This window comes from Taudactylus pleione, unplaced genomic scaffold (genome assembly GCF_031769625.1).
Source record: "Taudactylus pleione unplaced genomic scaffold, aTauple2 ptg000145l, whole genome shotgun sequence".
Lineage (NCBI taxonomy): Eukaryota > Metazoa > Chordata > Amphibia > Anura > Myobatrachidae > Taudactylus > Taudactylus pleione.
This window is the reverse complement of record NW_028284547.1, coordinates 5,336,087-5,351,841: the sequence shown is the minus strand read 5'-3', so window position 1 is coordinate 5,351,841 and position 15,755 is coordinate 5,336,087. Positions and strand designations below refer to the sequence as shown.

Genomic DNA, 15,755 nt, shown 5'->3' with positions numbered 1-15,755 from the left:
ATAACTCACACATTCCTCTCCCATTTACATCTCTGACCTCATCTCCCTTCACTTTCCTGTCCGCCCTCTTCGTTCAACAAATGCACACCTCCTCTCATGCCAACTGATTACTTCCTCCCACTCCCGCCTCCAAGACTTTGCCCGTGCCACTCCCCACCTCTGGAACTCTCTCCCTCTCCCCATCAGACTCTCCACCTCTCTACAATCCTTCAAACGGGCTCTCAAGACCCACTACTTCATCAATGCTTTCCAGCTCTCATCCTAACTTGCTACTACATGCTCCTTCCTCCCTGTCTTCCCCATCTGTATCATGCCCATCTGTCTGCCCTTCCCCTTGAGAATGTAAGCTCTTGCGAGCAGGGCCTTCTACCCTCTTGTGCTTCTACTTACTATATGCTCATCTACTTCTTACTCACCACTAGGACACCTAACACTTGGTGCCTATGCTTTGCTGCTTATGTGGTTGGTATGGCCACCTATGTATCAATGTATATTATCCATGTCCTTGTCCTTCATTGTATTGTATTTTACTGTAAGTAACTTTTTGGTTTTGTACCTTATAAGGAACTGCGGAACACTTGTGGCGCCATATAAATAAACGATAATAATAATAATAATAGCTTTCTCTTTTTTATCCCTGGAAACTCCTGACCACCCCTATCTGCTTCCTGGCAAACTCCCTCTCCATCTGGCTATATTCCCAGGCACCTTCAGTCACATCCTATTATAACACACATTTCAAAATACTGTAATCTTTGGGACTCAAACCTATCACTTCTAGCATTGCAGTCAGACACCTTTATATATGAAGCTATCTCCCCCACAATTTATGATGGCAGCACTGAACACAGCCATCAATTCCCAACCCAGGTTTTACCATCACACCTTAAATTCCCTTGCCACTAACTCCTGCTGCCGGTGCAAAGTACATATGTGGATCTCTCCACAGCTAATATTTGCTGCATATACACTACAAGTAGCACACTATCTATACCTTCAGTTGGTAACCTACTGTACACTGCTGGCTCCAGGATTGTGCATGGCACTGTTCTAATGGACAAATACTGCTACAGGTGCAGCTTCACCTGCACTCTACTTCATCTAAAGCTGGTAAGTTATACTGAATAGTTATTGTGTATCATCACTGCAGCCATTGGATTCACATTGTATTTTGCAGTGACACCTGGATAACAGTGGTACAGTGGGATTGGTACCCCTTCATTATCGTATGGCACAAATCAGATTTATCATGACCCTTCCCAATGAGGCCACACCCCTTTTTTGGTCATAAATCTTATGTCCCTATTATTATTAGGTAATAAGGGGGGAATTAAACCAATGTTTTTTCGGGCCCAGGGCACCTAAAAGTCTACTTATGGCTCTGCTATCCCCCACAGGTAGAGGAGAGGAGTCTGCTTGAGCTGCTCAACATTATCGAGCAGTCTTCGTTTGAAGCCCAGCACACTTCTATTGTAACACATCCGCTCCCTCATCTGTGTAGTAACACATTCCCCTCCATCACCTCTATAGTGACATTACCCTCTCACTGCTGCTATAACACATTTTCCTCTCTCACATTTCCCTCCCTCACTATTCAAATAGGGAAGCCACACCAACTGCCAGTGATATTTTGTAGTATTTTGGGTGACCGTTGCTGTTTAACTATTGAGCTGGTCTGCTGCCATAATGAGCCAATCAATCAGGACATTGCACAGGGAAAAAATGATTTTAACCCTTTTCAACTATTTGGGAGTCAAATTTCAAAAAGTTTTTCTTAGTGGGCACCTACATCATGGAAGTAATAAACTCCCTGATTTTCATGTTTCGAGGTCATTTGGCTCAGTGAGTTGACGAGTCAGTGAGTTAGTCAGTAAATTAGTCAGGACATTTGATTTTATAGATTTTATAGATATAGATTACTCTCTGCATTAGTCTGAGAAAAACACTCACTAATACACAGCCAGACGCATGAACATTTTGTTCATACTACAAATTATTTTGACTTTTTCTTTAATACAACTTTCTTATAAATTTTCTTATACACCCTATTCTCTACAACCAATCCTACCCATATATCTTACATAGACATTTCCTATATACCCTTTGGTATCTCATACAGCAATGATCACAGATTCCTCTGCACACATCACATTGAGCAGAATGACTATGAGATGGTCCCATTATCCCCATTCCCATGGTGTGTGCAGAGATAATGGCGGCATCCTGGTGCATCAGATGACAGTAGGTGTGACAGGATCGGTAGCATGTGTTACCCATCTATGGTCAGTGCAGGGGGTAAGTAATGTATAATCTGCCCATTCTAAAGTCATACTATGAGGATTAAATAATTATCATAGTGATATTAATAGACTGGGTGTACTATATAAGGGGATGTAGTCGGAATCCCGGCGAGCAGTATGCCAATGGTCTTAATACCGGCACTGAAATCCCAACAGGTTGGGATCTCGGCACCAGTATCCCGACCATCAGCAACCTGATGGTAAGTTTTGGGCAGCAGGGGGAGGGGAGTGTTAGGTAGTGTGGTTAGGTTTAGGCACTAGGGGGAGGTTTAGGGTTATGCACCGGGGAGGGAGGGTTAGGATTAGGGCACAGGGAGGGAGAGGTTAGGTTTAGGCACTGTGAGGGGAGATTAGGTTAGGCACTATGGAGGGGGTGTTATGCTTAGGTTGCAGGGATGGGAATGTTAGGTTTAGGCACTAGGGGGTAGGGTTAGGCACCAGGAATGGTGGGTTAGAGTTAGGGCTAGGGTAGGGGTTAGGGGAGGGGTTAAGGAAATACTCACCATTGACTTCTATGGCTGTTGGCATTCTGGCTGTCAGGATAACTCTGTCGATATTCTGATTAGCAACATCCCGACAGCCGGGATATCATTCTAAACCGCTATAAAAGTAATGGTATATGCTGTAGGATGGTAGAAGTCTCTGTGCTGCACATCTGACTGTAAATGGGGACATAGCAATTTGACATCAAAACAAATAGAAAAAATAGTGGTAAGTGACTGGGACATTTTTATATACATAAACATTTATCTTCTTCTGTATATAACATAACATAACAGTATTATTGTAAAAGTAGAATTACCTCAGTAAACTTTTTGTTTTTAATTTTAAACTTTTTTTCTTACAGGACAAATAAGGAGCAGAGTTCCCACTAAGAATATTAAAAAATACTTTAGAAAGGGACATTGTTCTCTGATCAACCCAACTATAGACGTAATTTCTTCTTACATCTCTGGAGGATGCACAAAATCTATTCTCATTTTCAGGATAGAAGAAACATTGAGCAACTACATTTAATCTTATCTAATACATGATGAGTCTTTTAGGAGAGAATCCACATCTGTGCTCTGAGTGTGACAAATCTTTACATGTAAATCACAGCTTGTTAGACATCAGAGGAGTCACACAGGGGAGAAACCATTTACATGTTCTGAATGTAGTAAATGTTTTTCCCAGATGTCACAACTTGTTAGTCATAAGAGGAGTCACACAGGAGAGAAACATTTTAAATGTTCTAAATGCATCAAATGTTTTGTCCAAGAGTTTTCTCTTGTCAGACATAAAAGGATTCACATAGGAGTGTTTCACTAAAAAAATATAATAATAAAAAATATAACATGGGACATCGCTCTGATGGACTGAATGTAGCATGTGTTTCATAAGTAATTTAACTTCTATTACTATAATATACATTTAATCAAGACAAATTATTTTGTGAATGTAACAAGTGTTTAATATAAATGAGTCTTGATATAGACAGCAGAGAACTGACATATGGACTTGGGAGCACTTTTCCCCTGGATAGTCTATCCTTTAGTAAATATGGGCCTGATTCAGCAACATACACAATGCCAATATTTATGCAGATCAATCAAGTATTTAAAATTGGGCATGCATGCAATTAGGACTTTCACATGTGTCGCGATTGCTTTGTGATTAAGTACATACAGATGTTTCATTTGCAAATTAAGTGTCATGTGGTCAAAGTTTGGGGGAGATCATATGGGGTAATTAGGGAGCACAGGTGTGTCTTACTATTAAAATTCATTTTCATGGGTGTGTATAAATTAGCTATTGCCATTGCATTCACGGCATGAGAGCTCTATGCATGCAAGGAGAGATTAAGTGTTTGCGGCTGGCCAGACTTGCTGTACATGCTGTGCAACTGCTTAATGTACATCAAAAGTACCAATGTTATTCAGGAATTTGACATAGGATGGATATAAGAAGGCAGCGTTGGGCATCTCTATGCCGGCTGGGCTTTGGCAAGCATTAGCATATTTTGCTGTTATGTTCCATGTGATATTGCAGCAGTGATCACATTAACATCCACTGCTGAATCAGGCCCTACAGCTGCAGTATAACAGACAATGGTGATGGTGCTGCTATACAGCTGTGTACTATACAGCTGTTCTGCTCATGTAGGTGCTGGGACTAGTAGAGGAAAGAGCTTTGTATCACAGGAAATGTATACATTATACTAAGTATGAAATAGTGATGTTACTCAGACAGATCTGACCTACATGTAGGCTGAAGGACATGACATGTACAAGTATATCTATAATAACCATTTATGTTACTAGCAGCTGTCCCCATAACACTTGTTAAAAAAAACTGATTTGGAAAAATGTGATTGTTTGTAGAAAAAAAGATATCTCATCAATATTAAATAATCATATATATTCTACATTTTAGATTACATAACCAGAAGAGACACTTAGGGGATCATATAATGGCAAAAACCACAAAGAATTATTGATCATTAGTATCATTCAGCAAATGGATTATTTATGTAATTTTATAAATGGTGGTAAAATGTTACGACAGGGACCTCACCCAGAGGTGTGCACACTGCCAGTACCCATACAGATGCCCTATGCTGGAAGTATGGCCCAAGTGTGTGGGTATGACAGTGCATGCATTCTGATGATTACCCCCGGCAGACACCGAATAAATGTGGATACAAGAGTCATGGATTTCAATGGATGTCCCTTAGTGGTAACATGGGTTTGGGTAGCCAGATGTTGGCATGTCATGGTCATCGGCTACATCTTTTACCGCAGATGCACTGACACAAGTGGCCAAGATGCTGCACCTACATAGGGCTGTTGTAATGTCTGATGGTGCATCTTATTATGCACAGTGACAGGTTAGCACCAAAGCTGGTGGGCACCTCAGCAGGAAAACCATTGCCTATGGCATTAGTATAAATTTGCAGTCGAAGCTTCTACCTCTGCTTCATATCATGGGTCTTCCTGCCAATCAGGGATTGCTCAGTAACTGGATATATACACAGTCTTCCCTGCTGGCTGCCATCTTCCCATATCTCCTGTCCTTCAGAGGAACAACTCAGACTAACACTTTCCCTCTGCCCCAAATAGTTTGGCCATCTTATGTCATTGTTCCTAATATGATGTCTCATTGACTGTATTACTGCCACCCTTTTGGGGGCAGTAATACACAGGTATCTTGTATAAAGATCAATGGATTGCTACCATATTTCAGTGTTTCTGGTTATATAACCGTATTCTGAAACTGTTTACATGAGTCCTTACTTTCCCTACACAAAATGTAGTACTCACTGATGTAATATTCCTCTAGTAAATTTTACCCACCACAGTTCATCTTCATGTATGGATAGAGAATCTCTCATATATAGCTGTCCCATATAATGGGTTATGGATTGAAAGATCTACAGTAAAGAGGTAGACAATGTCTAGATAGACACCAGATGTTAGACAAGCAAAAGGGACAAAAGTAGATCTTTAGACCGGATACCATATTATGTATATTTCTTATCAAACCATCCACTGTCCGGAGCTCTGTATTATGCTACCAAATGTATGGCCTTCTTCCTCAATTCACCCCCAACACAGGAAACAATGTCTCTGGGATTTCTACATTTGATTATTCATTTTCAAAATATCTGCCATGGAGTTTATATATACATCCAGTGTTGGCCACTTGTGGATGCATTTTTTTATCCTCCATGTAAGCCAGAGGAAGGAGACATTGCTGGGTCACTTGTTACATAAGCAAAAATGGTAAGATATGCAGTGCATATAAACAGGACTCATAGTGTGTACTATGGAGATGGTGAACATCATCAACATGCAGTGCTGGCTCTACCTTTCGGCAGCTTTAAGCAGCTGTTTAGGGTGCTGATATATGGGTGAGCCACAGATTCTGCCGATCTCAATATTAAGTATGTATCTGAGAGACATTCTTGTTGTACTAAATGCAGGTGACCTCTGTGGAACTTCTAAGAAAAGGCCTCCTCACTTTCCCTTGAGGGGCTGGAAAGTGGGTCTTGGTGGTGATGGGGGAGGGTGTGGGTGGTTCAGTGCCGAGACACCATAGGCCTTGTCTACACCACCACTACCTCCTTCTTATTAGATGGAGTAATTTTGAGTTGGTGTATTGCCACTAACCTAGGTGCAGCTAGGTTTGATGGTACCCAGAGCAAATTCAAAAAAGTTATTACTTCAAAACTGTTTAAAAGCTGGCTTTATGCTTATTTTGGTGCTGACACATACATTGTAAACATAAATAATGGAAACATGAATGCAAGGTAAAACCTCATTAGAACTATATAGAATACCATGTGCACAGTGGCGTCACAAGTTGGGTGCGGGGGGTGCGGCCCACACCCGGGTGTCACCCATTGAGGGGTGACACCTAGGTGCAGGGTCCCCCTCAGTGACAGGAACCGGGTTCTGCACTATAGCATTAAGTGCAGCACTCGGCTCCTGTCAGTGAGGGAGCCGTCACTGCCCATGCCCGCACCTCCTGCACCCCTCACCGGAACCACCCCATGATACATAATGTATCATACATTTTGTTTACCGCAGCCACGAGCCGGGTTCGCGCCGCGAGGCCACGCCCCTCCAGAAGGTCCAACCTGTGAGGCCACGCTCCGACACACCCCCTCCCGAAGGCTACGCCCCCTTTTCAGAGGGTGCGGCGCACATGGCGTCCTTCCCTGCACCGGGTGTCACTGTGAGGAGCGACACCACTGCACGTGCACACACATACACACACTGTATAGAAGCATTTAAAGTTAATGGCTAAGGGCCATGTAGCCCCCTAAATACTTTAGGAACTATGATATAGTGAAATACATTTAAGGTGCTTTTTAACATTTCTGCCAAAAGGAGTCTATTTTTATTGGGTACTTTAAAAAATGGTATTTTACTTGGGTGCCCCATGCTTTTTTTTCTGTAGAGTTATGTGTCCCTATGATTGAGTCTTAGTAGGAACAAAAATCCTTAGGGGTTTCTTCCTAAGTTCAGTACTTCTTGTGTTAGTCTGTAGAAATCCTGACATCTGCAACCGTAAATGGCCACTAAGCTGTGACTAGAAATGGTAATACTGACACACTATTATATGGGAAATTTAGTCTTCTTGTCCATTATGGATCTTTCAATGTTGTGTAGGATTTCAGAGTGGAAGATGCCCTCTTTATACATGGGAGATGTATTTTTTTTTCTTGAGAGGGAAAAATTTTGATTATTTTTTTAATATATAGTTCAAATTCATAGGGGATGGAAATGTGTGCTATAAGTCCCATATGAATATACTCTTGAAGAGCATACTAGATGTTGGTTTTGAAATAATAATTAGTATGTTAAAAATAGTTTAGAAAATATTTATATATATATATATATATATATATATAAATATATAATTATTTTTTTTAAAACTTTAGGTGTAAAAAATGTCATTTTTTTCTGTCGGGCCCCTTTGTCATAGATGACCTAGTAAAAATCATTTCACATATACCCACATTATTTGATGTTATTAAAGACCTTTAAATTCATCTGTTGGATTATAAGGAATTTGGCGAATTTTTGGATATTTTAGGCAGTTGTCCTACCTAACATGAATCTAGGGGTCTTATATATTATTCAGGAGTGTCATAACATTATCACTGGCCAAAATAGTAAAATACATAACTGTAAGTGGACTTATGTCCTGATGGATCCAATCTTGCTAAACTCTGTCCAAATTTGGAATATGTACCAGGGACCTGATCAAACTAGCTATCACATTTCCCCTATGCTGCCCACTTACATTTGGAATCAAATAACACAATTTATTGCTGAAAACTCTGAATCAACTACATGGGCTGAATATATGCCCATAGTTAATAATCAAACAAGCATTTAAAGATCAATATTGGTCTTATACTACATTTTTAAGGCTTACTTTATTCCATCAGCCATTATTAATTAGGATGATATAAGGATGTTTAATTTTGAGATCACTGTGGTTAATTGAAACACAATGCACACTGCAAAATAGAAATCCAGATAACTTGTGATTATACTGTTAAAATAGAGCTGAATGTATGCTCACACCACTTAAAATATTTTTATTAAGAAACATTCCCTTGTTCACTTTTTGTTTGTTTATTAAATGGCTGATTGAAACCCTGTACCAATTATATATTAATTTTCTGTTGTCTATTTAAATTGTTCACCTGTTTATGGGCTATATGTGTATGTTATAATTTTATATGGAATTTAATAAAGTTTACATATTATTTGTAAGTGCACCACATCACAATCTTTGTTTTGTGATACCTAATATCTTTGGGACACTTTCATGGGTGTTTGACCACATAACACTCTAAAAATATGAAATGTCTTCCTCAATTTAAAAGGGATATGTTGAGTATCCCAGCACAGGGGATGCCAGTACTTAGACTACAAGCACGGGAATCCCAACATCTGTCAGAATCCTGACACTGGCATCCCATCCACTGGCATCAAATAGGTAAATTACAGGATTAGGTAAAGGGTTAGGCAAAAACAAGGAGGTTTAGGATTAATGTGCGGGTATAGGATGGTTTTGTTTAGGCATAAAGAGGGAGGTTAGGTTTAAGCAATGGGAGGGAGGATTAGGTGTAGGGGGAGGGTTAGGATACCTATTGACAGGTGACAGTAACCTAAACCTGATACTGACAGATATCCAATTTTTTTATCATATTTGTAATAATTATATGTCTATCGTAAAGAGATAGTGTGTGAGGCTCTGAATATTATGTTTAATAGTATTAGAATAAATACAGGGTGCTGTGGGTGACTGAGTAGGGACACAACACAATTACTTTGCAGCAATTGTACTATAAAGATCTGATTTAGGTATCATCTGAACAGTAGATGTGAGATGTGTCTGCTCCTAGAACTCAAATTACCATTAATTTGGCCTATAGTCTGAGGTGCTATTAATATATAGTTTCTGCTGGCAGTGACTATAATAACTGTATCCTCTGTCTTTCATCCTCTTCATCCTCATGGGAGCCTGTTACTTCATAGCGCTGTATGGTATTTGCACTTGGTGACATTTTTAAAATTGTGGCAATTTCCCAGATTGTATGGTCTTAAATTCTTAAAGTAATGATGGACTGTCCTTTATCTGGGTTAATTTGAGCTGATCTTGACATATTTTGACTTATACAGCAAGGATAGTAGTAGGTTTTTAGTTAAGCGCTGCACTAAAAACCTACTACTATCACGCTATAATATGTGAGAGTGGATACATCGCAAGTTAAGCTGCTCTTAAAGGTCAATTACATGACTCATAATTCTATAAGAGCACTGTTACATGTACCCTATAGAATTATACAGCAAGGAAATAAGGTTTTGCATCAATTCTCTAAAATAGCACCAGTGTTTGGCCTTAGCCAATATCAAGCAAAAAATGATGGTAAACTCATTGTGAATTAATATTTACTATGTTTAACTTTTACTCAAGTTCTATAGTTCTTTTTGGGGTGCATTTGAAAAAACAATACATAAATATATTTTAAAAACAAAATCAAACATAGGTATTAACTACATTATTAATGTATTTCTAAGAAACTCAAATTAAGTCTTTGTATCACAATCTCTTTAAAATTATGAAAAAAATATTTTTTTACCACCTCCAACTTTTAATTAAGATTTAAATGAAAATTACTTTTACAATCTATCAACTATCTATCTATCTATCTATCTATCTATCTACCTATGTATCTATCGATTTATCTGTCTGTCTGTCTATCTGTCTCTCTCTCTCTATATATATATATATATGTGTGCATGTGTGTTATTATATACAATGAAACATTGTGAATATACTGTTATTATATAGAACTGGTCTTTCTGCTGAAACTCTGGCCAGACAATAGGTGATCCCTAAACAAAAGGTCCCTGTGGTGACATAACAGGAATGCCAGAGGCTTCTATGATCTAATTAGAATACAAGGTGTTACCCCTGCCAACATGTAATTAGCATTTCCCATTGTAGTAAGTGAATTAGGAATATTTACACCTCATTTACAAGACAAGGAGCTAGGCACATGAAGCTGCTGTTTTTATTTGTCACAAATAATTGTAAGAATTCCTTCAGGTCATCTTGGGAACTATGGTGAGAGATGGGGAGGAATGACTATTAATGGGCTTTATCAGGTTGCTGATAGAAGAGTTGCTGGTTTAGTTGCTGTTTGGAGCTGGAAGGAGGAAGATATCAGAAAGACATATTAATCTGTGCATCAGGTTAGTGTATATAAAGGGATTTGTAGGTGGCAGCTACATCATAGCAGCTCCATCTGTACTTAAGGTTAGTATATATAAAGCGGTATCGAAGTGGCAGCTACATCATAGTATAATATATATTACTCTATGTATCAGGTTAGTATATACAAAGGAATTTTTAGGTGGCATCTCCTTTATAGTATCTTCCCTATTACTCTGTTCATCATGTTAGTATACATAAAGGGGTATCTAGATGGCAGCTCCATCATAGTATCTTATATATTACTCTGTTCATCATGTTAGTATATATAAAGAGGTATCTAGGTGGCAGCTCAGACATAGTCCATTACATATTTCTCAGTGCATCAGGTTTGTTTATAACTTTTACTTTTATATAGTTCTGATACACTCATATTCATATTCATTTCCACATTGTTTTCCATGTAAATAAAGCTCTGGGTTTAATGCCCAGAGATATTCCATTAGTTGCAGGGGCATAACTAGGTATTTGAAGGCACCATAATGAAAGTTTGTAAGGGCCCCTTTGTACCACCCATTGGTCAAAATGTATATATCACATGTAACTTTTACAAGGAAGATGGACCCTCCTCTGCTCTGGGTCCCAAAGCATCTGCACCTTTTTCACCCATGGTAATTATCCCCATGATTAGTAGTCAATTTTCTAGTGTGCATTAATCCCCAGAGAGTGCATCTAACACAGATTTATCTTTTCACACCTGAGGCAACATCTGAATTTCAGGTGTAAACCTTGTGTCAAAATGAATCTGCCCCTCAGTCTTATACAAACGCACATAGGCTGCTGTACACATGCATATTTGTTTAATAATATAACCTGGTATCTCATTCAACAATAATCACTGATTCCTCTGCACACATCACACTAAGCAGAGTGACTGTGAGATGGTCACATTATCCCCATTCCCATGGTGTGTGCAGAGATAATGGCAGCATCATGGTGCATCAGTTGACAGTAGATGTGACAGTATGAGTAGCATGTGTTACCCATCTATGGTCAGTGCTGGGGGTGAGTAATGTATAATCTGCACATTCTAAGGACACAGTATGAAGAACATTTGGAAACATTAATAGACTTTGTTTTTTATATCAAGTATCTATCTGCTGAAGGAGGATAGATGGAAATGAGGTTGTACAGTAGCAAATTGACCATATATTAAAATTTTAAAACAATGTAAAAAGACTGGGTCATATTTTTTAGTTTATTTAAATATAAATCATGTTCCTATTACAATTTAACAATATTAGTCTAAAAGTAATTGTAACCCTGTAATCTTTATGCTTTTACAATTTAACTTTTTTATTTTTAGGACAAAAAAAGGAGCAGGATCTGAACTAAGAATATTAGAAGACATTTTGGAAAGTGACATTTTTTCTGATCAAGCAAAATAAAAACATATTTTTCTACTGGAAGATCCTCAAAAGCTACTTTATTTTTCTGAAAAGCAAAAACATTTATAGCTAATTACATTATCATCTCATTTACAGCTAATTAATATCTCATCAAATACATGATGAGTCTTAAAGGAGACAAACTGCATCTGTGCTCTGAGGGTAACAAAAGCTTTACACATAAATCAAAACTTATCATACATCAGATGAGTCACACAGGAGAGAAACCATTTACATGTCTTGAATGCAGCAAATGTTTTTCTCAAAATCAAAAGCTTGTTACACATTAGGGGTGTGCACCGGCCACTTTTCGTGTTTTGTGTTTTGGTTTTGGATTTGGATCTTTCTTCGTGTTTTGGATCTGGTTTGGTTTTGCCAAAACCACCCTTCCGTGTTTTGGGTTCTGGGTTTTGTGTTTTGGATCTGTATTTTTTTTTAAAAAAGCATAAAAACAGCTAAAATCACAGAATTTGTAGGTTTTTCTGCTCCAAAGCTATTATTAACATCAATAACCTTAATTTCCACTCATTTCCAGTCTATTCTGAACACCTCACACCTCACAATAGTGTTTTTATGTCCAAAAGGTTGCACAGAGGTAGCTGGATGACTATGCTAAGCGACAAGAGTGGGCGGCACAAACACGTGACCCATCTAGGCGTGATACTGCAGTGGCAGACAGGATGGCAGTTTGAAAAACTAGGCCCCAAACTGTACATAATGCAAAGAAAAAAAAGAGGTGCAAGATGGAATTGTCCTTGGGCCCTCCCACCCATCCTTATGTTGTATAAACAGGACATGCACACTTTAACAAACCAATCATTTCAGCACCAGGGTCTGCCACACAACTGTGGCTGAAATGATTGTTTCGTTTGGGCCCCAACAAAACAAGCTGGCAATTAATCTGTCCCTGCACAAACTGGCTCTACGGAGGCAAGATGTCATCCTCATCCTCCTTATCCACCGATTCCTCACCCTCTTCAGTGTGTACATCCTCATCCTCACAGAGTATTAACTCGTCCCCACTGGAATCCACCACCACAGGTCCCTCTGTACGTTCTGGAGGCTGGTCTCCCTGGAAGAGCTGATAATTAATTTTGATGAACATCATCTTCTCCACGTTCTGTGGAAGCAACCTCCTACGCCTTTCGCTGACAAGGTTCCCGGCTGCACTAAACACTCTTTCGGAGTACACACTGGAGGGGGGGCAACCCAGGTAAAATAGAGCCAGTTTGTACAGGGGCCTCCAAATTGCCTCTTTTTCCTGCCAGTACAGGTATGGACTGTCTGACATGCCTACTTGGATGCTGTCACCGATGTAATCCTCCACCATTCTGTCAATGGTGACAGTATCATATGCAGTGACAGTAGACATGTCAGAAATTGTTGCCATGTCCTTCAGTCTGGACCAGATGTCCAAACTTGGTCCTGCCTGCCCTGCATCACTGCCAGCGGGTTGCTTAGGATACCTAAGTTTTTTCCTGGCAGCCCCAGTTGCGGGAGAAAATGAAGAAGGAGCTGTTGACGTGTCACGTTCTGCTTCAGCAGACAGTGCTTTCACCAGCAGGTCTTTACACCTCTGCAGGCTTGTGTCGGCCGGAAAGAGAGACACCACATAGGCTTTAAACCTAGGATTGAGCACGGTGGCCAAAATGTAGTGGTCTGATTTCAACAGATTGACCACCCTGGAATCCTGGCAAAGCGAATGAAGGGCTTCATCCACAAGTCCCACATGCCGAGCGGAATTGCTCCGTCTTAGTTCCTCCTTCACTTTCTCCAGCTGCTTCTGCAAAAGCCTGATGAGGGGAATGACCTGACTCAAGCTGGCAGTGTCTGAACTGACTCCACTTGTGGAAAGTTTGAAGGGCTGGAGAACCTTGCACAACACAGAAATCATTCTCCACTGTGCTTGAGTCAGGTGCATACCCCCTCCTTTGCCTATGTCATAGGTGGATGTATAGGTTTGTATGGCCTTTTGCTGCTCCTCCATCCTCTGAAGCATATAGAGGGTTGAGTTCCACCACGTCACAACCTCTTGCTTCAGGTGATGGTGGGGCAGGTTCAAGAGTGTTTGCTGGCGCTCCAGTCTTCGGCACGCAGTCGCTGAATGGCGAAAGTGGCCAGATATTTTTCGGGCCACCCAAAGTGTCTCCTGCACGCCCCTGTCGCTTTTCAGAAAATTCTGCACCACCAAGTTTATTGTGTGAGCAAAACATGGGACGTGCTGGAATTTACCCAGATGTAAGGCCTGCACAATATTGGTGGCATTGTCAGATATCACAAATCCCCAGGAGAGTCTAAGTGGGGTAAGCCACTGGGCGATGATTTCCCTCAGTTTCTCTAAGAGGTTGTCGGCGGTGTGCCTCTTACTGAAACCGGTGATACACAGAGTAGCCTGCCTTGGAATGAGCTGGTGTTTCTGAGATGCTGCTACTGGTGATGCTGCTGCTGTTGCTGCGTAAGGTGATACATCTACCCAGTGGGCTGTCACAGTCATATAGTCCTTAGTCTGCCCTGTTCCACTTGTCCACATGTCCGTGGTTAAGTGGACATTGGGTACAACGGCATTTTTCAGGACACTGAGGACACTTTTTCTGACGTTTCTGTACAGTCTCGGTATTGCCTGCCTAGTGAAGTGGAATCTAGACGGGATTTGGAACCGGGGACACACTACCTCCATCAATTATCTAAATCCCACTGCACTAATGGTGGATACCGGATGCACGTCTAACACCAACATAGCAGTCAAGGCCTCAGTTATACATTTTGCTTCAGGATGACTGCTGTCGTACTTCATCCTCCTCGCTAAGGACTGTTGGAGGGTCAATTGTTTAGTAAAAGTAGTGGTGTTCCTACTTCCTCTCTGGGATGATGAATGACTCCCAGCAGCAGCAACAGCAGCAGCGGCAGCAGGAGGCGTAGCAATGCAGGATCCTCTGGAGGAATCCCATATAGGAGAGTCAGTCATGCCAGTGACATGGCCTGCAGGACTACTTCCGATCCTGACTAAGGAGGAAATTGACGAGGAGGGAGTTGACGGTGTGGTTTGCAGGCGCTTGGATACAACAGGACAACGGGATTTAGGTGTCCCTGGACTGCTTACGGTCTTAGCCAAAGTTTCTGAACTTGACAGTAACTTATTATGAACACGCTGCAGGTGCCATATAAGGGAGGATGTTCCTAGGTGGTTAACGTCCCTACCCCTACTTATTCCACCTTTACATATGGTACATATGGCAAGACAGTTGTTGTCCGGATTTGGATAGAAATATTGCCAGACCAAAGAGGTGGAATGTTTGGTCTTCTGCCCAGGCATGACCGTGATGGGCTTTTTCATCCCACGGACAACAACTGTCTCCCCCAGAGCCTGATTTAAACAAACCACATCACCATCAGAATCCTCATCGCCAACTTCCTCCTCAGCGCCAGCTACACCAGTATCCTCATCCTGTTGTACTTCAACAGTGACATCTTCAATTTGCATATCAGCAAGTGGACTGTGGGTGCTCCTTTCAGCACTTGCAGGGGGTGTGCAAATGGTGGAAAGAGCCACCTCTTCCCGTCCAGTGCTGGGAAGGCCAGGCATCGCAACCACCACCACACTTGGACTCTCATTGGGGATTTGTGATATCTTCTTAGAAAGCACAGTTCTTCGCTGTGCTTTTGCCAGCTTAACTCTTTTGATTTTTTTAGTGGGAGGAGGGCTTCCATCGTCATGTGAAGCTGAACCACTAGTCATGAACATACTAGGGATCGACCTTAGCCGTTCCTTGCCACTCCATGTTGTAAA

At 40.7% G+C, this 15,755-nt stretch overlaps 1 protein-coding gene across 1 annotated transcript in view; it reads left to right on the top strand.

The window, feature by feature from the left end:
* Nucleotides 1-15,755, top strand: part of LOC148522652 (uncharacterized) — a 281,599-nt gene that overhangs the window by 243,486 nt on the left and 22,358 nt on the right. The window contains exons 13-14 of the mRNA XM_088473978.1: nucleotides 3,412-3,562; nucleotides 12,141-12,253. Coding sequence (XP_088330104.1) covers nucleotides 3,412-3,562; nucleotides 12,141-12,253 — 264 coding nt within the window. The remainder of the gene's footprint in view (nucleotides 1-3,411; nucleotides 3,563-12,140; nucleotides 12,254-15,755) is intronic.